At 40.2% G+C, this 26704-nt stretch overlaps 1 protein-coding gene and 1 long non-coding RNA gene across 6 annotated transcripts in view; one reads left to right on the forward strand and one right to left on the reverse strand.

Annotated features, from left to right (window-relative positions):
- Window positions 1–26704, reverse strand: part of SYNPO2 (synaptopodin 2) — a 77671-nt gene that overhangs the window by 5168 nt on the left and 45799 nt on the right. Inside the window, exons 2-4 of one of the 3 annotated variants that reach the window (XM_039722619.1) lie at window positions 21057–21208; window positions 16065–16855; window positions 10827–13012 (exon numbers count right to left, since the gene is read on the reverse strand). In XM_039722619.1, the coding sequence (XP_039578553.1) occupies window positions 10827–13012; window positions 16065–16855; window positions 21057–21208 (3129 nt within the window). Of the gene's footprint in view, window positions 1–8888; window positions 13013–16060; window positions 16856–21056; window positions 21209–26704 lie in introns of those variants that run through there. The other 2 variants (XM_039722609.1, XM_039722616.1) reach the window with 2 other exon arrangements.
- LOC120508742 lies at window positions 10925–25306 on the forward strand. Of its 3 annotated transcripts, none has more exons than XR_005629059.1 (5): window positions 10925–11054; window positions 18459–18539; window positions 18622–18753; window positions 19506–19812; window positions 23949–25306. It is a non-coding gene; the product is annotated as an uncharacterized LOC120508742 (long non-coding RNA). The 3 variants fall into 3 exon arrangements; XR_005629058.1 differs by lacking the exon at window positions 18622–18753 and adding an exon at window positions 15705–15752 and having other exon boundaries at window positions 10938–11054; XR_005629057.1 differs by lacking the exon at window positions 18622–18753.

The raw sequence follows: 26704 nt of genomic DNA on the forward strand, positions 1-26704 counted from the left end.
AACTCACTGATTCACACTCATTGATTCATGTCCTCAGGTTTAAATTACTTTAATGCTGAAATCTGCTGTGAAATTTCTGGCTCTTTTTGCCAGAGATTTTGCTAGAATTTACTCTGAACAATATTGCCCTGTGTTACTTTTCCTAAAGAGCTTCCCAAACTTAAAACACTGCGAGCATGAACTAGAGAACAGCTGTTCAGGTGTGTGATCATTCAAGGTATAGCTGATCTAGCAAAGATTCACATAGAAATGTCATATTTGAAGTTTTTCTGCCACAGGATCTTGCGGCACTTAAGACATTTGAACCACTCCTTCAGGTTTTAAGTTAGGTTGTAATATCAGCCTTCTGTATGAGAGATGGAAACTGAGGAAGAGACTTCAGATTTCATAATGTTAAGTCAGTTGGGTCATACTTAGCCTGAATCTGTTTTAAAAAGTGTAGTGACACTCAGAGGTTAAGTCATGAGAGTTTTGACAAGTTTGACAACTGACGCTTTATGACGGGACTGTCCTGTCACCTCTTAGCTATGATCAGCTATTTCCAGTTTGCATTTCCAGACAGAAAACTGCCCAACATTATTAATCCCACACCCACACCCCCCTATGTTAGAAATTAATCAGACAACCCAAACCACAAGAAATTAGGTGGTAACTAAGAATATAAAGAAGATAAGGTCATGGAGAGGGATGTTGATCAAACAGGCCCACCTTGTTAGTCTGCTTGTGTTAGCTGCTCTCAATAGGGTTCTAGAACACAAAAATTCCTCTTCTTCAATGGAAATTCCAGTTCAAAGCCCTGTGTGTACTTTGTAGGGTTTCAGAGATGAGAGGGATATGATACTGTTTAAACAAGTGTTGGATAAAATATCTGGCTTTTCAAGACCTTTAGATGAAGACACTGTTTAGTTTGTCCTGTTAGAGAAAAACTCCAGAGTTTACCAAGTTATGGAAGTACTTTTTGGTGTAACCATAAGTTATAAAGCAGGAACTAATTTTCTTTGATAGAGTTTAATCAGAGAATGGTGAGTTATTAAGTGTGTTTTACTACTTTTTAATGAAAATAAATCATTCTATTGTGTTATTTATGTAGAAGTCCTGGTCTGGGCTTCCATTTCCTACTTGATAGCTTGTCTTTAGAAAAAAGTTCTAAAGATTTTTATTATTATCCATAATAAATAGGCTGGGTTTTACCTTTGAAATTCCAAAATGTGAAAATGAACATCTGTTTTCCCTAGCTTTGGTAAAGTAAGGATAATCTCTGCTTCCATGAAGTAAGGACTGAGCAGTGTGTGGGTTTAGCTAATATTTATCTTCTTGGATTGTGAGCTGACAAAACCTGTGAGGGTAAACATAATTCCAGAGGTTTTACCTGGAAGAAGGCTGAAGTACATGGAAAGAACCTTGTCACTTCCATAAGGGCCTGAGGGAATTTGAGGAAGAACATCCCCACTAACTAACTAACAAACAAAGTAATGTGTTCACTACTTTGGTGTTCAGCCCCTTCAAGCCAACAAACTCTGGAATTAAGGCAACTTCCAATCACTAGAACTCATCATCCATCTGCTGGACAGCAGCAGCCAGACATGCTAATACTTTCTAATATTTCCCCTTCATATTTAAATCTTGGAGATACATCTGTTGACAAGCATGTACTAGAAACAATGCACAAACCCCAGACACAACGGAAAACATGAAGTGTAACTACAGAATAATTACTCTCTTTCTCCCTTAAGCTATAAAAAAAATCATAAAAAGAGGGGTAGAGATTTTCCATTCTTCACATCAGAAATCAAGGAAGGAGAGAAAATGAAATGCTATCAGAATTATTACTTTATCACCTTTTCTATTCCTATAATCTTGTGGTAAAACAGTTATTAGAATATTGAAGTATTATGAAGCAAGACAAACTAGAACCCTCTACACTGATTAATTTATTCTTTTCCAGTTCCTGGATGTTTTCAGAGGGAAAAACCTTTTCTACAATAGTTATTGAAGGGAAAGTGATTCCTAAATGTAAAGAAGAGGAAGGGCCATTTAGAGCTGTCCTTTGCCATCAAAGAATCCTGACAGCTGCTGAGTGCCTTGGGGGTCTGTGCAAACAGATTAAATTGTTTAGGTTAGTTTCAGATTAACACTGATTTTGAAAATGGAAACGAGTTATAAACTGTTCAGTGAAGCAAACATTTATGACACTGCAAGAATCTCTGACATTTATGTGTGTTAACATAAACTAATATTTATATAATACTACTTTGAAATGAAACTATTTCCATATATAAGCAAATTAATGTAAAAGCAGTACTTATGTATGCATGTACAGATCTACTTAATCTGAGTTTGATGAGTGTGGCTGCCTAACTTTTATTCAATAATATCTTTACCAATAGTCAGGAAAATGGGTTATTTGCAACTTAAGCTATTTCAATTTTCTTGTTAATTATGAAAAGCTGCGAGACAAAAAAGAACAATACTTAGGTGCATAAAATAGTGCAAATTTTAAAGGCAGGAGTCAGAAAGGTCTTTTTTGTTTTCCAGACTAAATAAGGATGCATAATACTACTTAGTGAAATGATTTCCCAGCAGCTGTTTTTCTGTCTCAGGCAGCACATCTCAGTAAGAGAAAACTGCGTCTGTGTGTCTGTGTGTGTGTGTTTACATGCCACAACTGCCTTTTTACCAGTCAAGGAGACAAAAGGGGTTGGACTCTGAATAGTCCAGTGAAACTCTCTCCACATAAACCCCTCCCTAATTAAGTCACTTGAAAAAGTTGGACCTTCATGTCTAAATAATTAAAGCAGTTTTATTTTTATCTTTTCATTATGGTCCTGGTCCTTAATCCAGTATCAAAGCACATTAAAATCTGAGTTAACAATAGTGTCTGGATGCTGTTTACACAGAAAGGGGACAAAGGAGGAGGAAGCAGATAAAACAGTTGGTTTATCTCAAAAAGTGATTCTGTCTTTATAAAAAGCTCAGAGCGATGCATTTCTCCTTTGTCTTTCTATGGGCTTTTAATGGCCACTCCAGTTAGAGACCAAACCACTGAGAAAATGGTAGGACAAAATAAATAATACTGAATGCCTTTCAGTTCTTTACTTTTTTCCATTTTTTAACATAAAAGAAGCATTTCAGCTTTTTAAACTGAATTTAGTATGGAAGGGAAACATATTGTTAATATTATTACAACTTTTTTTTTTTTGTCCCAAACCATTTATTATTTAAACTTTATGTAATAAAAAAATAATTTCTCTCACAAATCTGCCAGCTCTGCAGTAAATGCTACAGCTATTTTACAGTTCAACTTCCAAAAGTTTTGAAACAAAGTGGGAAAATAATTTTTATTTAAAACTCTTGAAATAGTTTACAGTAGACTAAAATGTGAATGAAGAAATTTGGCTAATGGCTGGGGAGGGAGGGAAGCTCACCTAACAATTAAAACCTCGTCAGTGGCTGTACTGAGACCAGGAATAGATTAAAAGTTCAGGCCTGATCCTGATTTCCTAAAAGCTGTCTTATCAGGGCTTGATTCTGAAAATGCATAGTGAATTTGAGGACTGTAATATCATTTATTCTAAATTCGGATTGTTTCTAGATGTGGTGTTATTTCAGGTGAGAGCAATCTTGTTTTCATAATTTGTATGGAAACAAACTAAGGAAGCATTACTGCCAGCCACTTCACACAAGTTTTGTAGCAATTCACATAAAATTTGTGAAAAAATGTTTCTTTTGAAAATAAAGTCATTTTTAGTTGTCAAGTAATGATAGAAGAGGAAAGTAAATTATTAGAATTAGGTCTTCACTACTGCAAAATGCCTGGTTAAAAAACCAAAAGACTATTGCTGACTTGTCATAAATTATTTACTTAGCTCACTTTGTACCTGTGCAAATGAAAGAAAATCAGCTTTTCATTTTCATTTAATCTTTATCTTTATGCAGTTCTCTAACTACAGTACACTTATGCCTACAGAAAGCAAATATCTGAAACTTTTTGTCGTAGGTACCTTAGATTTCCTTGCAACGAACCTTTTATTTCTTGTAAGGAAGAATATTTGCTGCCACCTTCTGGATTTTAGATTGCACAGCTACCAGTGCAAACTTGGTCCTATTTTCTGACCTTTCTACCTTGAGATGTGGTACCTGTACCTGCTTTAGAAGTGGTTTGACAGAAATCTTTGTGTCTCAAATGTCCCATATTTCAGTGTAAATGTCCTGGGTGTGAACAGTCATGCTGAGAGCTTTATGCAGGCTCAACAGGAGCACAGCTGTTCCAGCCCCAAATCCTGTGAGGGAGGAGGGTTTCATTCATTCATTCCTACAAGTATCTGGTGGTTCAACCCCCTGTTACAGTGTGCTCCATGATAGTATTCCAGGGTTTATTTTGGCTCTTAAAAAGCTACCTCAAAGCAAGGCTAGTTAAGTTGGCAGGTCAGCTGTTCCAAAGCTCTGAAATGAAAGCACCATTGCCCAGTGCGGATGCATTTGGATTAAATTTCAGGATTTCTGCACCACCAGTGCCATTTCAGGGATTCATTTAGGAAATATTAGGGTTCTCTAACACAGGAGTATATTGTAAAAAAAGGTGGTTTTGTGGGTTGGAATTCATAACTGGTCACTGAGGGTTCCATTTCTGGAATTCCACCTGGAGTCTGCCAGCTGTTAACACTCACAGAGGGATGTTAAGGATCACATTGACAGAGTAACTGCTGCATGTGCGGCTGAGCTCTGGAGATGCCTTGAAATGCCTTGAACTGGACACCCAGGGCCACAGAGTGCCCTGGTGTCAGTGCTGCTCAACCCCTGCATTATTTACTCATTTGTAGAATGCAACAGTGTAAAGATGAACCCTGGCTTCTGAATGATTTGGGTGCTAACAGCAGAAATCTGTAAGAAAATAATTCAGTATGAAGGGCACCTTTTGAAGAGTGTGCATTGAGTAAGGAATGGTACTGAGCACAGAATGTTGTCAAAACAAAGCAGCAAAGAGCTGTTTGTCAGATGGGAATCCTTGGATGGAGTCCTACAGCAAAAAGAACCAGATGTGACATGATTGCAGATGTTCTGGCCACACAAACCAAGGAGATTGGATTAAGCTGAGACAGGCAACAAGAATTCCAGGTGCCTCGCTTTGCAATGCAAACAGCAGTGTTTAATATTGTTTTTCTCATAATTCTATATACAGAGTGTCAGGTGCTTGCATCACTACCACTTCAGTACTCTAGGAAGAAAACCAAGTGTACCCAGATTCCAGATATTTTGCTTTTGTTTGCAGCATAGAGCCATGTACCAACAGCAACCTGCACAGTGAGGCTCTGAGGAGTAACATTCTCACAAATCAAAGCCAAAAATCGCTAGCAGTTATTTATGGGTTTTGGGGAAAAAAGAATTTTCTTTTAAAAAACTGAAAATATTTGTCCATAGGTTTTTGCTGTATGAAAACTTTTGCTTATAATATAAATGTGCTGAATTCTTTGCTTCTCAATCAGTTAAGACTCACTGAAACTGAATGTTGTGCTCCATGTCACCTTTTGTAATTGTATTTTACTTCTGTAATGTTCCTCCTTTTCTTCTGTTTGTTGTATGTTTCTTAAAAACATTACAATCTGCTGTTTCAGATCTAGATGGAAACATCAAGAGAAACACCCCATCTGTTCGACAGTTCAGTCTTGACACCTATTTAGAAATTACCTGGTTGTTTTCATAGCATCTTATCTTTGAATTGCCTGGAGTTATGAGGGGAGTCTTTGGTTTAAGATTTCTGTTTTTAAAATGTACAAAAGAATGAGGATTCTTGTTTGAAAATGCTGGTTTTACATTAATTCATCACAAAGGAAGCCTTCATCCGGACAGTTAATCTGTAAATTCAGGAAGTTATTTCTCTCATAGCTGAGTTTTCTCAGCCTAAGGGAGTGTGCAGTTATTATATTAACACAGATGTTTGTGCAGGTTTCACATGCATTGCAAGTAAAAAGTTTGTGAAGATCATTACAATGAGGAATAGATTTTTCCTTTAAATGCTGTAGAGGATAACTGGAGACTTGATTAGCACACAAAGAAAAAGTCTTTGCCTGCCTTACTTAAGGAAGCAAATATTAAACCCATGGGATTACTGTCATATGGTTTGTCTTAGATCATAAAGGAAGAGTTCATGTCTGCATCTGTAGAGATCATTTCAACATAGAGCTTCAGGATTTTTTCTACTTTTTAAATCATTTGATGAAAACCTGAAGGCCTTCCTTTAGTAAGAAACCAGCCTGAAAACCACTTGTCAAACATAACTCTTGAGTGATCCCAACTTCTCCTTTATGTAATGGCATGCAAAAGTAATGTCTATTGTAAAATAAGACCAGTGGTTGTCATGGGTACTGTGAAGTTGTGATGGGGGCACCAAGGCTGCCATGAAATTACCAGGCTTACATATTTTTCCAAGAGATCTACCAGCAGTGAGTTCATTCAGAGCTTCTGAATTCACAGGGTTTTGAAGATCTTGTCAAGTTTCTTCTTTGTATAGTGTTTCCATTCCAAGCTGAGCAGAGCCATTATAAAATACCGTTATGCCAAGCTGTGTAATTAAGATTTGCACTTGCTGTGCCAAACCACCAAAGCAATCAGTGGAATCCCGGGTGTTTGAATGTTTCTGAGTGTTTCTGTTCAGGTACAGAAAGCTGCATCATGTAAAAAGGCAAGACTGGAAGAGGGAACCTTTTTAGAACCAAAGGGTTTGGAATCTTAAAGCTAGCAAATCTGGAAAAGGATCCTGGAAAAAAGAGAGGAGAGACATTTTGCACAGTGTTAGTTGTCATCATTTCCCTGCTGTTCCCCTGCCTCACAGTGTACAGAGCATTCCCCACTCCAGAACAGAGCAGCAGCACATGAGATTCAGGCTGGTCCTTTGTTGAGCTCTCATCTTGGATACTTGATAAGCAATGCTCCTCCCAGATCACATCATCTGGTGTGAAGTCATCTTTTATCAGAGTTCAACAGAAAAAAAATTCAGGAAATGTCTGGAAATAGTCAGCTGTCTCTATATGCAGAACAGATGAGCCCCTCTTGCTGTTCTTTTACCTTCAGAATTTCAAAATCCTCTGACAGGTATTTTATCCTGTGTAGTCACTCTTTTTTTTATGGAGTTTTGTCCCCCCACCTTGCCTCCCTCTAATCCCAGCAGTATTTTCTCTCAAAATTGCTGCTTTGCCACTTTGCACTAATTTTTCTATCTGAACCACATACAAGATCCACGCTTCCCATTATTTTTGGAGCCTGATGGTACCTCAACCTCTTATTTTTTGTTTCTTCCTTAGAAGAGCAGAAAGCAAAGGAATGAGGCTTACTTGTAAGAGATGGTAATATTTATGTTATAAATGTTCCTACAGGAAAAATTAATTGAAATCTCTTTCTGGTTGATTCATAATCTATTAATTTTTCTCAAGGAACATGGTAAAAGTGGTTTCTCTAGAGAAGGGAGGAGGAGTTAAGCTTTGTTGAAGTTCTTCTTTGTTGAAGAACTAAATTTTGTCTTTTATTTTTGCAGCAGAAATTTTAACTGTTTGTCTGAAAGCCACTCATCTCCAAAACAAAATTTTCAATTCAGTTATATAGCAGGATGTTTATAACTTAATCATAAATTGAAGATATAGTAACCCTTGATTGAGGTAGCTATTTTTATGAAAAGGCTGTCTAGAACGTGAGATCAAAACTGGTGCATTATAATACTTCCAGTCTGTGCTAACTAAATGTGTCATAAAACACTTAAATTCCTCCTTTAATATAAACATACTGGAAGTATTGTTATTGGACATGGCTTAAAATTCATTGTTAAATATGCTTCCATAGCAAAAATGACAATTGTATCATGGCAGCCTTTCCATATCATATAAAATAATTCTAATAGCTTCTTCAGAAAACCATTTACAAAAGATCACTGCCCTTTCCAAGTGAAATTTCAGATGGCTCCTCTATACAAACAATCAATTTCCTTGACATTTCAGCTATGTTTGACTTTAGCTTTTCGTCTGGACCCATGACAGCTTATCTTTCCTCTAAATGTCTGCTTCATAAGAGATTACATCTTGGATAAACCTGTTAATTTAGGCAGAGCAGTCCTTTGAAATATGAATAAGAGTTAAAGACTTACCTGATCAGTAAAAAGAGCCTTGAAGCCAAGTTGGATCCAAGTGCCATGTGTGTAGGATGATGTGTATATAAGAAATTGAATTCAGAGCTGGGCTTTGAATTAGATTTTCAAAAGGTCTGAACTGAGTTAAGAGCACTAATGTCATTGAGACTTTTGTTTTTAACTCTTACTGGTGCTTTAAAAATCCTTCTGTCATTGTTCTAGGCCATATATAATACTTGTATTTGAATGCAAATGTGATCAAAATTCAGCTTTTCAGCACAGATGCACTTTCTAAGCTCCTGTGTCTCGGAGCCAGCACTCGTGGAGGAAGGACAAAGGTGCCACAAATGTCCTCATTAGAGAAATATTCTTTTGGTGGGGGGGGGACAAGTACAGAAGCATGATTATAATTTACAGGTGTGCTTTACAGGAGGAGACTAAGCAAAATCATGGAAGGCAATATGAGGCTGATTGGATTTCTGTGCCTCTTCATAGCACTACTTACGTTTGGTGGGCGATCTTTATTCCAAGTACGTACTGGTGTCTTAAAGTCTACCTAAAATAGTGTGTTCAACTCCAGACTGAACTTGGAAAGAGGGGAAGAAAGGAGGGAGCAAAGGGAAGAGGAAAGGGGTGGGGAAGGGGAGAGAGGAGCTTTGGTATAAACAGGCTAGCATAGGAAATAGACTTTCCCCAAAAATGTACTGTCAGTCTGTACATGGAAGTAAAACAAAAAAATAGCAGCCAAACCAAAGAAAAAAGCCACAAACAGGCAGAGAGGAAAGGGACAAGTTTAATGATAGAAGAAAAGTACAGATATTGACAGTGGAAAACAGGTAGAAGGGAGATCTCAAAAGGACTAAAATATTGCTACTTTCCATTTCCAGGTAAATGCAGTATAAATATTTATTGAGTTTTCCATTTGTTTTCCCTCTGAATTTTATATATTTTTTCTGAATTTTAAGGGGGAGATGGACCCCTTGATCATTTTCTTCTAATTCAGTCAGTATCCCAAGCAAAAATTTAAAGGGGAGAGTAGAATTTTGGAGGTCCAAAATTCATAGGAGGGTTTGATTAGAGTTTGAATTCAGCCTGCTTTCTGCATGTGCAACCAAATGCATTCTTCTCATTTTTGATTGCAGTTTGAGTTACCATCGTGGGACCAAACTACAGAGATTTTGTTCATACTTAGGAATGTTTTCTTCATCGAGATAGATGGTTCTACAAACCCTGCTATGATATACAAGGTCTATAATCTGGTCTGTAGCTAGCTGAATGATAGTTTAAACAAATATACCAACAGATTCTGCCACTTTTATTCACAGAGTTATGCTTTAATCTTTAGCTTCACGCCTGGGATGGATTTTGATTCCCTTAGTTGTGAGAAACAGCACCTTGTTTTAGCCGTAGCACCACTGATGCTGATGAAAGCCATGCTAAACTACTCAAATATTCACTCTAGAGTCACTGCAGGATTATACAGTACATTTCAAGACCACAGGTTCTTAAAAGTTCTCCCCAGTAGCAGTATTTCAATCCTTAGCCCCCAGTATGGCAAGCAAAAGACCAGAGTAAAAAGGTTTAAAGTGGGAAGAAGCACTGTAGAGGCCCAAGAGAAAAAAAATAAAAGTGTATAAGAGGCCAGTAGGAAGACATGGTCATAATCATGATTTACTGGTAATTTCTGTGGCACAGAGTTCTCTGGGAGCAAGAATCAGCACTCTACACTACAGGCAGCCCTCCAGTTCTCAGTCAATGTGCTTTCACAAGAAACTAGTTCATTACATTGTAGCTGCAAAACCCAGCTCAGTTCTCTGACTGCTCAATAATTTTGATTTACAGGCTTCTCTCGTACTTGCTGGGTTCAAGGCAAACTCTGGTTAAATATGCCTGCATGTGGGATGTGAAATTTCCCCAAAATGGGAAATTTTAAATAATTTGTCCAGCTGTCTTTCCACCTCTTTTTAGTCTTTATAACACTCCAGCATCTCTTATAGCATGTTCTCTGTGAAATCACAGAGGCAATTCACGATTTTGGATCACAGCTGATCCACATAGCTTACAAGCTAAGCCCCTGGCTGATCAATCAGATTCCTGTGGAAGGACCCTTGAGCCAGGACAGATTCTGAGTGAATTCCATTAATCTCTGTGCAGGCCAAAGGTCTATCCAGTTGTGTTCTGCTAGTGATCAGTCAGAGTCTAACATTTTATCTATTTTATGCTGTGTTAATAATACATATTACTATTAGTTAAGAAGGCACTTCTTAAAAAAAAACCACCAAAGTCCTCTAATCCCTAGGTCATTAGAACACAGTTGGGGAGAGGGACAGGAAGAAAGCTGTTCTCTGTTAATTTGACATACCAGGAACATTGCTCACTGTTTCTATTGTTGTAGTCCTAAAACAAAAACCTAGTGTCCTGCTCACTTCATGCAATGGCACCTCTCCATTTCAGGATGTCATCTCCATAGAGCACCTAATAAAATGCATAAATGTGCTAAAAATTTTAGATCTATTTTGATTCCTTTAAAAAGTTCAAATATTTTGGACCCAGATTTGAGGTGATACATCTGACATTCTTAAGTAAGCTAAGGAATACCACTGGCACACTGTGTGCCAGGTGACCACTGCAAACCAGTGACTGCAAGCAAAATGGACACTAAGTTTCTGCTTAGAAACCAGGTTTACTCTTGAATAACCGATGGCTTCCACACCTGTGCAGTGACGCCAGCTTTCTTGGCAGAAAATTTTGGCCTCGGAGCAGTAAACAAAGAGGACGTGGTGCTTTCTGGCTTAGAGAACGCAGAGTAGCCTGTGGGTGAATAGGATTCATTCCCTGGGAGAGAGGCGTTGGACGGGAACGAAGGCTGGGAGCTGTAGGCTGGCACGGAGTACACCGAAGAGGGCCGGGCCCTGGTAGGAGAGCCAGCACCAGGTGGAAGGTAGGTAGGTAAAGGCAGTGTTTGCTTTGAAGGGGACAGCTTCGATGTCTGCTTCATGGCAAGGCTTTCCTTAGGAGGTTGGAAAGTAAATAAAGACGGATCGAGTTGATAAGGTTGATGTTTCATGATATCCAAAGCATTGAGACCTTTCTTAGGTTTTCTTTTTGTGTTTTTGGTAGCAGCAGGGGCCTTAGAGGAAGGCTTGGTAGCAGCAGGAGGGTAAGACGGGCAGTGGATGGGGTTGTAAGCGACAGGTGGAGGTGCTCGGACATTAGATGAATATTTCCAAGAAGCTGGTAAAGATGGAGTTGGAGATGCAGCTCGTGCCATGTTTGCCTGCACAGTCTCTGAATCCACCACATACTTCTCCATTCGGGAATGCCTCCTGGCAAACAGCTGTGCTCCTTTCCCACTCATAGCTGGTGGCATCTCAAAGGGAGGCTTTGTTTCTCCAGCACTTGGGGTGACTGGTGTTGCCTTGCGGGGAACGTTTGGACTTGCCAGGCTGGTCTGAGGCCCTTTGAAAGGACCAGCAAGGTCGAGAGTGCTTGGGGGATGGACAGGAGAATGAGGATACTGTGGAGATTTGGGTGGTGCAGGATACGCTGCCTGAGGTGAGGCTGGTGCTGGGAAAGAAGGACGCTTGTTGGAAGCTGCAGCTGAAGGTGACCAAACCGGTGAAACTGGAGTACTGGGAGAAGGAGACACCTTGAGTGAAGGCTTTGGAGCAACAGGAGGAGGAGCCTTTTGTTTAGATGCTTGAGTCTGCATGAAATTGCAAGCCTCTGCTCCCAAACTGAGGTAGTCTTCTTCGGGTCCTGACTCAAAACCAGCTCCAGTTCCTTTTTTGCCCTCTGCATTGTGCACAAGGGACAACAGGGCAGGATTAGGACTTACTTTGGGTGCATCTTTGAAATTGAACATAGGTTTGGAAGTGCTTCTTCTCTTTGCCTCCTGCAGTATCCCAGTCCTTTTCGCTGGCACAGCAATCCTTTCATCCCTGGACGCGATGTGTTCCGTGGGCTCGGTGGGTGCCCACGCGGGCGGGGCAGCCTTGCTGGCCACAGGAGCTGAGACAGGTCTGTAGAAAGCCTCAGCTGGTGGGCTGACAGAGCAGTAAGGAGGTGGTGCTGCTGCATCTGAAAGGGGACTGGTGACATTTCTTACAGGTGAAAATGGTGCAGCTGCTCGGTTTTGAACTCCAGAAGGGAAGGGTTTTGCTGTTTTATTCAAAGATGCTGCCTTTTGAGTTCCAGAGGACTGAAAAGAGAGGTTTGTGCCAGGTGCTAAGCCAAAGCCATTTTGTTGTACCACTTTGCTGTGATTCTGGCTCACGTCTGTGTAGCTTTTGCTCACACAGCTCTGCTGTCTTGACATTTCCTCCTCTTTTGATTGATAGGCAGAAGAGCTCACTTTCTGGAAGTTCTCTGTCATGGTGGTTTCCCTGTGCTCCTCTGTCTGCACTGTGCTTGCCTTCATCTCCTCTTGCTCTGCCGTAATCTGATCCATCCTCTGCCGCCTCTTGGCGAACATGAGGGCCCCCTTCCCTGTGCTGTCTGCAAGCGTCTGCATCTCCTCTCCACTCTTTGTCTTCTTTTCCACCTCGAGCAGACCACTGTCCCAGTCGAACGTCACGATCTTGCCGTCCTTGTCAATGTCAGAGAAAAAATCTTCATCTATTTCCGACTCACTCGTTGCAAGCAAACTCACCTCAAAAGTGTTTTCCTTGTCCCCCTCTTCACCTTCACCCTCTTCCTCCTCGTCCTCGTCACGTTCTAACTCCCCAGTCCCGTAGCTGACTAAAGTGTATTTTCTCGCCCTTTGGCGGCGCTTCTTGAACATCAACACCCCCTTGGAATTGGGGTTGGGAGCTGCCGTCAGCAGCAGTGCAATGCTTTTACATTTAGATTTGGCTTCTTTCACCTGCTTCTCTGACAGGCTCTCGCTTCGTCGGAGCCCTGTGGAAGGAATCAGAGTGCACGTTAAATTCATGCGGCCCACGAAACTGCAAGGAGACTAACAAGTGCATTTTTCTGTACTGAAATATATTAAATATGAAAACCTTTATTTTGTATGGAAAGTTCATTATACTTGAGTTTTTCTCACAGTATCAGCTGCGTTATAAATTCCATACCCAGCGTTCCTTGGAGACACACCCATCTAACTTCAAAGGCTACATAATTTTCTTTAGGATTGTCTTAGCTCAACAGGAACATTACACATGTCTTTATTTCTAGCATTCTTAATTTTTATTCCCAGCACCAACTGGCAGGTGTTATTTTCTCATTTATCCAGCTTCTGGTCTGGTATTTTCCAAGTATTTCACTACAAGTTCCTAGGCTTACAGAAGACATTCCCAGCCAGGCAAGCCCATGACTGCTTAATATGTGAGACAAAATGAGCAGATTCTGTTTCACAGTGGCAGCAGCTTCTGCCATTTGGGTGCTTATTTTACTCCTATAAATTGCAAACTTGCTAAAAGTCAATATTTTACTGTGTCTTAGCTGTTTAAATGCAAGTATACATCCAGAAGGGCATACACAGAAAATACTAGCATTAACTTTCAGCCCCTTGGTAAATGTGGGAGTTTGTCCATGGTATGCAATGAAAGCAGGTTTCAGTCTTTAAACAAGCATTATTTGCCTGAAATACGAGTTCTGTTAGATATGACATATACAGGATATTTATTTGGGAAATGGGGCAAGAGTTAATACAAATTTAAGAACAGAACCAAGGAGACTCAACTAACTTCTCAAAGGTATTCACTGGAGTATCAATGTCAATATTTCTGAAAGCACAAACTTCTGGTTTTCATCAGGTCATGTGAAAGAGGAACAGATGCAGCACTGGACATCAGTGAGACTTCTTCCTTGTAATGGGACATGGAGTGTGTGCCTCATGAGGCAATGGTAGTCAGGTGGTGTCCCTGCTGCTTTCCCTTCCTCGAGCCCTACCACTGAACCTCATCAATGACAGCTTTAATAACTCCTCCCTTCAAAAAACCTGGAATTTAAAGCTTTTCCTGACTAAATCAAGAGTCACGAGGAAAAAATGTGCCTCTGATAAAAATAAATTATTTAGTATCTTTTTTTCTGGCATAAATTAAACAAACTTTTTAAAGAAAGCCATGCCATGTGTTTTCTAGTCATGATCCTTTTAGCCATGTCAGTAGATGGAGTCTGATACTTCTCCTATTAAAGACAATTGGAGTTTTGCCATTATGCCAGATGACTGCACAACTGGACCAATGGTCCTCACAAGAATCTATAAAAGAGAAAAGAGCATGGCACCCAAACCTGCAATTCGTAATATTTTATTGTTGGAGAGCAGGATCACAAAATCCTTGGCTCAGTCCTGTGATAATCCAATTGCTTATGATAGTCACTGAAGGTATTTTCCAAAACTATGGGTTTTAGTGTTAGAGTGCTACTTATTCAGGTAAATATAATCTGAATAATATTTACAGAGAAAATTTCTGCTAAAGAGATTAAACACCCACAATAAAAGTTCTTCTCTGGTTCAGACTTAAATGCTGCATAACAACTTCTATTTTTGCAGAAAACATGTGTAGTATTTGCTGCACTAGGAACATTCACTGTGCTGAGCAATTTGATTTTTCTAATGTGTAGACACGTTAATAATAATAATAATAATAATAATAATAATAATAATAATAATGCAAAAATTGTATTAAATCAGTGGCTCCTAAGGATAATGACATGCCACTAGTTTAGAAGAGACTGAGATTGTCATAGCTGACATGGAAAAAGGACAGGACTTCTTCTTGAAAGAAGAGTTTACCATGTAAAAGTAGTTCATTCTTTGTACTTTTGCCTTTTAAGACAGGCACTGCAAGTAATTCCCTAAGAAATGCAGGCATAGTCCCACAGTTGGTTCTGACTTCACAGCCAAAATGTGAAGCATGTGCACTTTTCTTTTATACTTCATTTAATATGCCCAAAATATGTGGGTTGCATACAGACACTTAGGCATAAGTAACTGCCTAATCCACTTGCCAATGAGACACAAATGGTTATCATGCTAAAAATATGCTTCCAGAGGAATTAGCAGTGGGTTAGCAGAGGAGTTCCAACACTGCATATGAAATAGTTTGTTGCTACAGTATCTCACTGCACACATTCAAGCACCTTTGACATACTGCTACTAAATCCCCAGACAGGATTCTTCACATTGCTGGGAAGGAGCAAGCAACCAATAGAAAGGTCCCAGATGGATAAAATAACAAAGAAATAAATAGATTAATTAATAAATAATACACCTCTACAATCAGTTAATCAATATTGGCTCCAGTGGCAAGTTTGCTTCCATGTAGACTTCTTGGACATTTTGAAGCTGACCTCTGGGTCTGGGAGTCAGGAGAAATAATATGTTCACTTTACAGTCTAGAGAAGGCTGACAAAACCAAAAGGATCATGTAACAGTTGTACACATGCTGGTGTCTGTCAAAATCTCCTCTGCAGACATCAAGCTTTGCTGCTAGACTTTTTTATTAACTTTCCAAAGCAGTGGCATGGCTTTGGTTTTATATGATGCAAATGACAACACAAAGCTTTTGCTATAAAAGGAGAAAGCCACAGGATTCACTTAGACATGTGCAAGCAACTTGCTCTTTTTGTTAATATTTTACAGATTGCCACTGAATATGAGTTAGAAGACCAGCAGAGTTCAGCCCTTTCAGTAAGTATTTTTAGTTGAACAAAGTCATGAGTTAATTTCAAAGTGGAAGTCTACTGAGCAAAGTTATTCAACACAGTTAAGGCATGGGTACACTCTTGGCTCATCACCAGGAGCATTGTATTAACCTGAAAAAATACATAAAGCAAGAACAGAAACATCATTTAAAAGAAAAAGAGAGAGGGAAAGTTAGAAAACTGCAGAAAAAAAATCTCTAAACATTTTTTTTCTAATGCATTCTAAATCCTGAAATTATGTCCAAAGCTACAAAAGATGCCCCCAGGCAGTGCAAATGATTAGATGGGACATACTCACTTGCGTGCCTTGCCCTGTGCTTGAGAGGTCTGTGTTCCTTTTCCGAGTGCTTGCTGTCTTCTCCCTGCACTGTGGCTTCTGCTGAGATTGCAAAGGAGAGGAGGGAAGGAGGTGCTTCTGACTGCCCTCCTTCTACTTGAGAATCAACACACCCCCTTTCAGACGGAGACCTGGGCGCTTCCTTCTCCCTGTCCGAGCAGTCTAGGATCACCTCCACCCTGGGGATAGATGGAGCTGCACCTTGGATCCTCGTGACCTCCTTGCTGCTAGAAAAGTGGACTACTTTGTTTGACCACTGGATGTTGCCCTCCTTCACAGCCAGGGGAACTGCGATGAGGGGGCTGCTCCCGCCCTGCTGGGCGCTGGGTCCTCTGCCTGAAGGGGGGAGCTTTTCTGTCCCCAACAGAGTCACCGCAGGAGCACTGGTGGCCTTGTGGGCGTCATTTGAGAGGGACACCTGCAGCTCAACCACAGCACCTGGCCCTTCTTCTGTCGTCTCTCTGACACCAGCCTCGTCTGTCACGATCACTTTGGGGGTGCCTATCACTTTAGGAGGAACTCTGTGGCTTTGTGTGGTCTCTTGTTTTGTTTCAGCAAAGTGTGTGTTGCTTTCTGCTGCTCCGTGGTGAGTCCCACTGTAAATCTCTGTGATGCATAAATCTCCATGGGGTATCTCTTGCGCTGTGTTCAGTTGCAGGGTGGTGTTCTCCCCATAATCCTCAATTTTTATGTTCTCGTGCTTCCCATTTTCTCTTTCAGTGTTCAAGGTTTCATTTATTCCACTGGAGGATCTGCACATACATAAACAATTCAAGAAATTAAGCTTCTGTAAACACAGCCACTGCAAAATCAATTTCTGCATAGTATTTCTCCACCCTAATTAATTGTGGCACCTTCTAGCAGGTCCACTTAAATAGAAGAATTTTCCCAGAATGTAGACGTCTTAAATAGAAGCATCTTTGTATCTTTGAAAATTTTTCAACTTAGCAGTGCAGTAAGAGGCAAATTACATTACTCTGGTAGAACTATGACCCCACTACTAACCTAAAATGTGGAATTGTATCATTCTTAACATCATGTGCTTTCACAGACACATTTCTGTTATAAATTTCCAGAGAAATGCTGCTGAGACTTTTGAGACAATACTTCATATTTCACATGTCCATGAGAAAATTGACTTTGTATGACACAACAGGAGTGGTTAATTTTTGGCTCTGTAGCCACTACTGCAACTGTTTTAGGCACCATCCTTACATGTGGCTCCTGTGCCAAATCATTCACACTCTAAGGAATAGAAAAGTAATGAATAAGGATCAGAAGGAAGGAAATGAATATTTGAAATATACATTCAAAGAATTCCTGAGAGGATCATCATCATATTAGGGATTAGTTGAAATATTCTGGGCCTATTCTGGTGAGCCAGCAAAAAAGGGCAGTGAACCTATATAATATTTCCTACCTATTTAAAAATATACTATTTTCAACTGGAAAATGTTGTTCTCACTTACAAAACCTACAATATATGTCAGTGTAGCTCCTTTTTCTAAACTGTTAATTCCTCTGGCTCAGTTATGATGATTTACTGCTCTTAGAACACCTGGTGTACTTTTAGCACCTTCTTTCAGTACTCTGGACCATATTGAGTGCTATTCATTTGAGGAGAAACGTTCTCTGTACAGCAAGGCTGCAGCATGACATTAAGAGTTTCTTAAGAGTTTCTATCTGCTAGAAGGTAGCAAAGCACTTTTTCAAATGAGGGAAGTGGTAGGTGTCCTCAGTAAAGTATTAATATCAAGTACTATAGAGGTTTTTGAAATCAAAAGCAGCCCTGGCTATTCTGAAGCTTTGGAACCTCCCAGAAATAAAGGTTGGAAGAAACAGCAGAAGGAATGAATCTGTCAGAGTGCTGAAGAAATTTCAATATCGCTTGCTTTTCAGACATGCAGCTTACTGCTTGTGGCAGCCTGGGCCTGCCTCAAATAACACAGGGGTGTAACATCCATTTCACCACATATGGGGCTTGGTACAGGTCAGACAGATTTTAATTTAGGGAGTTCCTTGTGAGTGCTGCTGGATCCCATCGGACGGTGCTGTTTGGATGATCAATTGTACTGCTCTCGAGCACAGATAAATTACAGATCTGTAAACATTTCCTTGTAAGATATGGACTGGGGGCTGGGCCAGCTAAATGTTAGCCTTTATTGGTAGTTGAATGATTGTGTGTATGTGTGGGAGAGAAAGATTTCCACCTTAAAAGGCCCTTGCTACATATGGATATACTTCTACTCTATATAGACATAATTGTGTATCTTCTGTCAAAAGGCAGAATGCCAGGTTATGATTTCTTTATTGTAATTTCAGATTCTGTTTGTCAAATGATTGTTTCTGTTTCAGGCCTTTCAAGCTCACTGCAGGAACAACAGCCCTGGTGCAATTCCAGGAAGGAAGCAGAACTCCTGGAGTCAGCATGGCAGGGTTTGTCACAGGCTCATGTTTTTCCTCCCTACATGGTGTATTTCATGTTGGCATGCACTGAGCACTCCCTTCTTCCCCCTAGAAATGTTCTCTCCAGGCTCAGCAGCAGCCCAGGAGCTGCTAACCCTGATGTGAGAAGGCCAGGCTGGTGTTTTGGTGTGTGTCCCCTCTCTCCATGTTTCCCGGATCCATGTGCTCAGCATTTGCCGGGAAGGTCAGTGCGATGCTCCCCCGCACGGCATCTGGGAGTGCCCACCCTGCAGGGTGTCCTTTCCTCTCATCCTGGAAACTGAGCACTTTCTGGGCACTGCTGTGCTCACTAACTCACTGTGGCTGACATGGCATTGGGAAAACTTTTGTAGACATCAAAGGCCAAGTAGCATTTTAAAAACTATTTTTAAAGCCCAATTTTCCTCCCAGTAAGATCTGTAAGAGCAAAATGAGGTCAGCAATTAATGTCTGTGGAAATCTATCCTTCATGCAAAAAAATTCAGGGACTTTCCAATAGCAAAAGATACTTAGATATAAAGATCACCAGTGGAATGCCACTTAAATTATTTTTTCCTCATGCTTTCCAGCATTTTCTTGAGGTGGATGTTAACAAGTGGCTACTCAGGAAAGGAAGGATTTGCTTGTCATTGCTCTCAAAGGATGCTAAGACACTCCCTGAAAAATCCTTCTGGGGGTAGTGCTGAGAGGGATAGTACCCACAAACGAGGTGGAAGTGGAAGAGAAGTGTTTCAGTCCATTCTCCCATACCTGAGACGATATAGACAGCAAGGACTGGGATTTGGGAGAGATGAGCTGATGAGAAGTTTAAAGAATCTCACAGTGAATTTCTTTAGGACATTTTAGTCATTTTCAGAGTGTTGAGCAACTTCAATTTTCCTAAAATTTCTGTCATGGTTTAATTCCATGAAACACTGAATTATATTGTGTAAACACTGTTTTGGTTCTGATTTTCAGGACATGTCTTGCTGTTCACCATGCATTCTAGCAGGGGCAATGGAGAATCCCTTTCAGCTGCAGCATCCTTTGGCCTTCAGACAACTGAAATATCAGTTATGGAACAGCAACAGGCAGGAGTCAAAGTATGTGGAGCTATTTCTATGGCTGAAGAGAAGACAGCTGGTCAGCCACAAATATCATTCTTACAAGTGCAGCTCCAATAGCCACGTTATGAATTAAAAGCAGAAGAATGCAGCTATCACGTGAGGAACACTCAGCTGCTCCCCTGCTGAACCAGGAGCACGAGCTGTGCACTCTGGGGAAGGTAAGCTCAAATCCTCAGCTACCACTGTCCCCCCGATCCTGTCACAGTGATCTATTACTCAGCCCCAGACAACACGTACACACGGGCCATGCAAAATGTCTGTTAGAAATAAAATGTTCCTTGAGAACATGTAGTTTTGAAGACAGACTGTCACTTTGAACTGCCAAACACTGGAGGAAAGCTCCTTTCTCCAGGTTGCAGGAACCATGCGGAATTTCACATACTGCATAGACATGCCTGGTAACCAGAGAGAAGTGCCTGTTTTCAGCCTTTCCAGGGACACTGCTCTGGTAGCTGTCATGGCTAATTCTGATCCTTTCCTGGTCCTGTCTGTGAGAGGGATCTGCAGTAGCTCTGGGGGGAGCCTTGAGTCCTTACAAGGAGTGTGGGAGTTTCAAGACTTTTCTTCCTCTTCTTACCCCCACTGAAGGCAACTCAGAGTTCATCCTGTCTGAATTCACAGTCTGGGGACAATGTGCTTTCCCGTAGGTGGCTCTGAAATCAGGTTGCCTTTATTACCCTGATGGCAATTACAGAGCAGACATTGGAATAGAGTCTGTTCAGTGAGCAGTAATGCTGGCCTGCTTGCAAGTTTGCATGAAGCTTCTCTGTTCTAAGAAACTTAAAGCATTTTCAAAGAAAACTGAAATTCCCTCTCACTATTTTACAAAGGCAGAAACTGAGAGCCAGAGAGCTGTGACTCCCCCCACCTCATCTAGTGAGGTGATAACAGCTACAGAAATAGAATTCATGACTTCCAGACCCTCTCCTCCTCCTGACCACTAACACATTTTGCCACCCAAGAAGACCATTTGCCATGTCATCATCAAGGCATATCTGGGTAGCACAGTTTCTCCATCTATGCAGCCTTTGTTTAATGTAAGCCTCACTTCCCTATCTGTGGGGAATAACAACACTTCACTGTTTCAAAGGGGTGCAGAGAATAACTGAACTCAAGGCTCTGCAGTATGCATATATGGTAGTAGACACCTTGCAAGTATTAATACTTACATTTGGAGACTGTACTATTAATTCTGTGCCTGACTGCTGCTGTTCAAATTATATACATTAATTCCTTCAGCTCAAATTCTCTGTCTTCCTTTTCCATCCAAGCAGAGTTACAGACATTACCAACAGGACTATCAGAACCTCCCAGTATAAGTCTGCAAAACGAGTGGGTTCAAAGCCAGCATTTTCCAGGTGATTCACTGAATTGTACCAAAGCATCCTGAGCATTCCTGTACCTCTTGATAAGCATCTGCAGGACGTCAGTCAGGCTTTCCATCAGAACAATGACTTCAGCATAGGTTAGGTCTCCACAAGGCTTGCCATTGATAGACACCACCTCATCCCCCTCACACAGTCCAGCCTTGGCTGCTTTGCTTTTGCTGCGAACCTACAACAAAAGAAAAATTCCAAACTGTCAAAGAAAAATTCCAAATTGCACAATTAGTGTTCATTTGAAAACAGCAGCAACCATGTCCTCAGCATACTTTTTGTCTGTGCAAAAGGATCAATAAGATTGATCATAAACAAATTTACGGTAACACAAATTAATAACTTGTCTCAGTTGAGGTTAATACTGTTCTGCCCAGTAATAATACAAAACCTTCTGCTTTGCTGAGCTTGTGAGCTAGGTATCAAACAGGCTGGATGAATTCTTTTAAAACTGGGAGACATGGAAGTTTGGGACAGACAACAGTCCATTGATCACAGTTTATCAGAACTGCAAAAAATGCCCCATTAGTTTCTCTGAAAATGAAGACTACTAAGAGCTGAAATCAGCACTGAGACTGTAAAAGATGAGTCTGTAAATTCAGGCCTCTCTGCATAGAGTATCAATATCTACATGCTGGTCACTTTTGCCTTAGATGCCCAGCTGTAGTTTTAGTCTCCAAACAATAGACATCTGCATCCCTGGAGCTCCTAAATCCATATTTAGTCATGTGAGTAAGTACCCTGATTTATTAAAGCATGCCAGTTATGGTCTAAACTTCCCTGTTAAGTTCTCATTCAAGAATTCTATGCAGCTCAATTTTTCAGTTTCACTCCTTTTTCCACTGGCAGTGTGTTATAACTTATCACAGTCTTTGCATAACAAAATCCAGACAGCTGTAACACCACTCAAGGTATGCCTACAGTTGATGGCTATTTTTGAAGTGTATATTTGGCAAAGATTGTGTTATATTAACCAGAATTCTTGCACAAGTCTATTTTAGAATGACATATACACAAAAAAGGCTGGCCTTGAGTTCTTTGAGCTCAATCTTCTACCTGTTGGTGTGAGTACCTTGGCCTTATACCACATCCACTTGCTCATTCAGCATGTTTCGCTTATTAATTCTCATAGTGTTTTCTTGAAAATTTTTAGAGAAATAGCATTTCTACCACACTCACAGTAGCAGAGTCAGTCCCTACTCACTGTAGAAAAGCGACTTTTGGTATACTCTGGACCTGAGGGTGGAACTGCCCCACAGAGTCATGGAATTGTCCCAGGTTTTCTATTGAGCTACTGGGCTGGTACCTAAGATGCAGTTCAGCAAGGAAGTTCCTTGCAGTCAGGATGCTGTGGAGCACAGCAGTATGACTGCACATTTTTCTGTGGCAGGGCCACCATATCTATCTCTGCTGTTTCAATTTACACATTCCCATATGTCACATTATGGCTCTTGGAGCGGCGAAGGAACAGAAGCCTGGTGCATACAGAAGCCACTTTCTACCTTGCAGAGTTAACATTTACAAATATGGAGTGGTATGCTTCTCTGTTTATCTCCCCTTGGACAAGAGCATAAACATCCATGTGCCTTGGGAAGAAGTGACACTTTAGACAGTGTTTAGAAGGTTTTGCTTCATATAAGAGCTAGAATTTGGGATGAGGTTTAGTTACTGTCTTTTTTTAAATAGGAAGGTATACTATTAAAATTTTACAAGACGTTCTTGGCCTGAATGTAAATACTTAATGTAGATGCCATGAAGAATTTTGAGTGAGCCTTTTTCAGAAAATCTGTAAACATCCATTATATAAACCTGTGAACTCTGAAATAGCATAATGTGATACCTGGATTGTGAGAAGAAAACTTGTTTCTCTTTCTTTATTTAGTGTTTGAGGGACTCCTCGGTAGCATTATAAAAAAAACCAAACATATAAGGAGATTGATTTTCTTTTCAAAGTTTTTAAAAGGTTCTCTCAGTCCATTTTTTCTGCCTTGTGAACTGTTGAGAGATCACAATTCTGAGATATAGGAAACTGCATGCAAAAACACCCTCCCAAATTCCCAAATTTGAACAATGTCTATACAAAATCACCCCAGTATTAATATTTTTTTTGGTTTTTTTTTTGTTTGTTTGTTTGGGTTTTTTTTTGTTTTTGTTTTGTTTTGGTTTTTTTGGTGTTGTTGTTGGGGTAATCAAAGGGAAGAGAGAGCACCCAGAAGAAAATAGGCAGAGGCAGATTGCGTGGTAAATAGCAGGCTGATTTTAGGATAGAATATCCCATCATCAGTCATGTTATTTCAGCCTCAGCGTAACACCCACTTACACAACAATATGTAGACTGCTTTGCCAGGCAAGCTGTAATTGTTTCTGGCTTTGTTTATTTGTTTTCACTGGAAACCCACAAAAATGAATAAATAATTTACTCATGCAAACCAAAACTTTTCAGATTTCTGGGAAAAATAATATAAATAAATAAAGAAAGAAGACCCACCCAGAACAACAACAACAAAATTCCAAGAACATTTGTGGAAAGAAAGATCTCCCTGGTAAAATATGTGTTCAATGGACAGTTTTCTTTCAAAGTTTTGGCAGAAAGCCTTTGAGGAGCCCACTGGGAAACAAAAGCTGCTTTTGTTAACAGAAATGCAACTTGGCCACACAGGGAACTGTAAGAAACCTTTATCCAGTTCTTGGGGACTTAAGGCAAGGCACATTTGGTTGTAAAGCAGGAGAGATTCTTAAAAACCAGTGATTGCTTTTTCCTCACAGTGAAGCCCTGGCTTTCTCAGGTACTCATTTCTCCTATGTACTGGGAGTTGAACTTTTCCTGAGGAAGAAAATATGAGTTTTCCAACAAATTTTTTTGAATGGGATCTCACCACAAGAAAAATAAGTTTGGAAATATTTTCTTTGTTTTCTAGTGCCTGAAATACCAGTATGACACAGCAAAACTGGGCTGGTGCTGTTGGTGCTGAACCTGTCAAGATACCAGCTGCTAGTGGGCACCTTGAAGAGCTCCACCCCATTTTCAGCTGCTGCTGTCTCTATGGCTTTCCTGCTCCCCTCAGTCAGGACTCTTTATTATTCACATACCTGAAGTGTGTAATTTCTTTTTATTCCAAGATTTCTCCTGTATCTAGAATTTCCCACAATCAGGAGTGCTCTTTGATGATTAAAATGTCAAGTGTTGAGCAATTCCTCACATCCACAGAAATATTAAACTTAGGAAATACTGTTCCATGCTATGTGAAGAACTTAGCCTGAGTGTTCACTGTTATCTGAGCACTCCAGGGAATCCAGGACCCCCTGGCACCAGTTCAGAGGCAGCAGGGACTGGGGGCTGTCCAGAGGCTGCTCAGGAAGGTCTGTGAAGGCTTCAGGTGGGAACTGTGAGTGAGCAAGGTCTGGGTGCTGTGCTGGCCTGGTGAGACATCACCTCCCAAAGACACAGGTTTGTGGGGAAAGGGTGGGACAGGGACTTTGGTGGTGGCTGTGGGATGTTGCTGGGGCTGCAGCAGCCATGGATGCTCACAGTTCCAGTCAGTTTCTTAACCAGTAAAGAATAAATGGCTGCATACACAGTGGCTGTGCTCATGTGAGTGTGGGGAAAAGGTATTTTTAGAGAAAGCAAATGGGAGGCTCAGCCCTCATCCTGTGTACACTGTAGTGCTTTTAATTTAAACTAAATCAAATCTCCTTCTGCCAGCTGGTGACTCCTTCCCACATAACTAGATCTCCTTTGATTTAATGTGAAAGCACTCCAGTTACAACCCAGAACTGTTCCATGCTATGAAACAAAGTATGGTAAATCAGGAATAACTGAGAAACTTACTTCAAAAAATGTTATCCCCATGCAGCTAAAAAGCTGGAGTGGATGCACCTGTTACTTGCTGTGGCTGCAAGTGGATGCACAGACAGCAACTGGGACTCAGCTGACCAGCTGGTGCTTTTGGGTGCATGTTTGAACTCTATAATAAGCAGATCAGGGTTGAGGAATGTTGAACCTGGTAACAAGGTCAGTGAGGTGTAGTTTAAAGTGAGGCAAATGGACTTGAGGACACTCTGCACTCCAGGTTCTCTAATGGCACAGTGAGGAATTATCAGGATTTCTCATCATGTTTTCATCATCTGTACCAGTGTTTTTTGTTAAGGATGATGTGTATCTTAATCTTGTCCTGGAGTTAATTTATTCTGCAGCCAGGAGTACAAACTTTTATCTGGGACATGTGTCTAAGTGCTGTGCATCAGGTATAGCCTGACTGAGCAACCAATCTGACAAACTGAGCAATATGACCATAAGCACAGTCCATTTAGCCTAAAATTGTATCTAATAAAATAAGATTATTAGCTTTAAAATATACATATATTTGCACAGCAAAATTCTGAATTTAAAGCAAGCTTTCCAAAACCATGAGTTATTTTCAGAACTATTTACTCATCCTTTTTCAGTTTGCCAGCATCTTTTAAACAGCAGAACAGGAAATATTGCCACTGCCAGTGGAAATATCCTTCCCTGAATTTCAGGCACCTTGTTCATACAGACAGAGTAGTTTCTTTCATTGAAGGGTCACCTCTGCAAGAGCCTGTTCAGTTGGATATCCTGTCTGATTCCTGAAGCCTGATGTGAGCTGCTGTTGCCCCTCAAGCTGGTTTGAAGGTTTGAAGCTGGTTCCTGGAATGTTACTCACATATCTGTCCTCAGTGGTAGGTTTGGGTCTTTGGTGGCTGCCTTGGGTTCTGCTGTGATGAAATATGTTGCCCAAAATAGCAAGGCTTACCAGGCAAGGGACTTCTGTAGATCAGTTGTCCATCCTCATTATTGTTTACTACTTTAGTTATATCAACTTCAAACTTTTCCAGCAGTGATTTTTTTTGTTTTCTTTTAAACTGGTGATTAAACATCAACAGCAAAGGCCATGTTCTTTGGCTACTGTTATGCCCTTACTGAATAATGATTCCCCAGATTAATGTTACCTTCTCAGGCCCAACAACTAGCCAACTTTAAAAGCAGTAATTTTTACTACAGTAGCAAACTCTGCCCTCTGATGTCTTGTTGTTATCAGTAATACAGAAATATGTTTAATACGTTTCTATTAAATAGCCTTTTTTAAGTAATCATTAACTTAAATCTTGGGATTAGTACCCTTACTCTGTAGAACTAACTAACTATGAAATAATAGAGTGGCATTGTTCAAATGTGCCTTGTGTTGAGGTTTTTTTAATTGTTCTGTTGTATTGCCAGAGATAAGAAATGGTAAAGAAGCAGAGAAGATAGGTGTCAGTATGCTTGCTTGCTGACAGAGTGACAGATAGTACTACAAGTGAAAGTACACAAAGTATAGTGGAACCCAGCTTTGCCACTTAACTAAGTACAAATTAATATGGTAACTAAGTACAAATTAATTAATAATAATTAAATTCATCTGGCTAACATGTTTCTCTTAAATATGTTTTGAGGCCAGCATAAATAAAGTAATGTATTCACTACTTAGTATAATTTTATCAGACATTAGGTCATGCTTTCCAGAAGTTATTTTTCCTCATTAATTGATTAGCTAAGTGTTAGTCATGCAGTTCAGGATCAGGGATCAAAGATCAGTATTTCCTGTAGACAGTATTTTTAAAAAATCTCAAAACCCACCAAAAAAGGCACTTGATCTCTTCTGTTATAAACCCT

This window comes from Passer montanus, unplaced genomic scaffold (assembly GCF_014805655.1).
Source record: "Passer montanus isolate IOZ18808 unplaced genomic scaffold, ASM1480565v1 scaffold108, whole genome shotgun sequence".
Classification (NCBI taxonomy): Eukaryota; Metazoa; Chordata; class Aves; order Passeriformes; family Passeridae; genus Passer; species Passer montanus.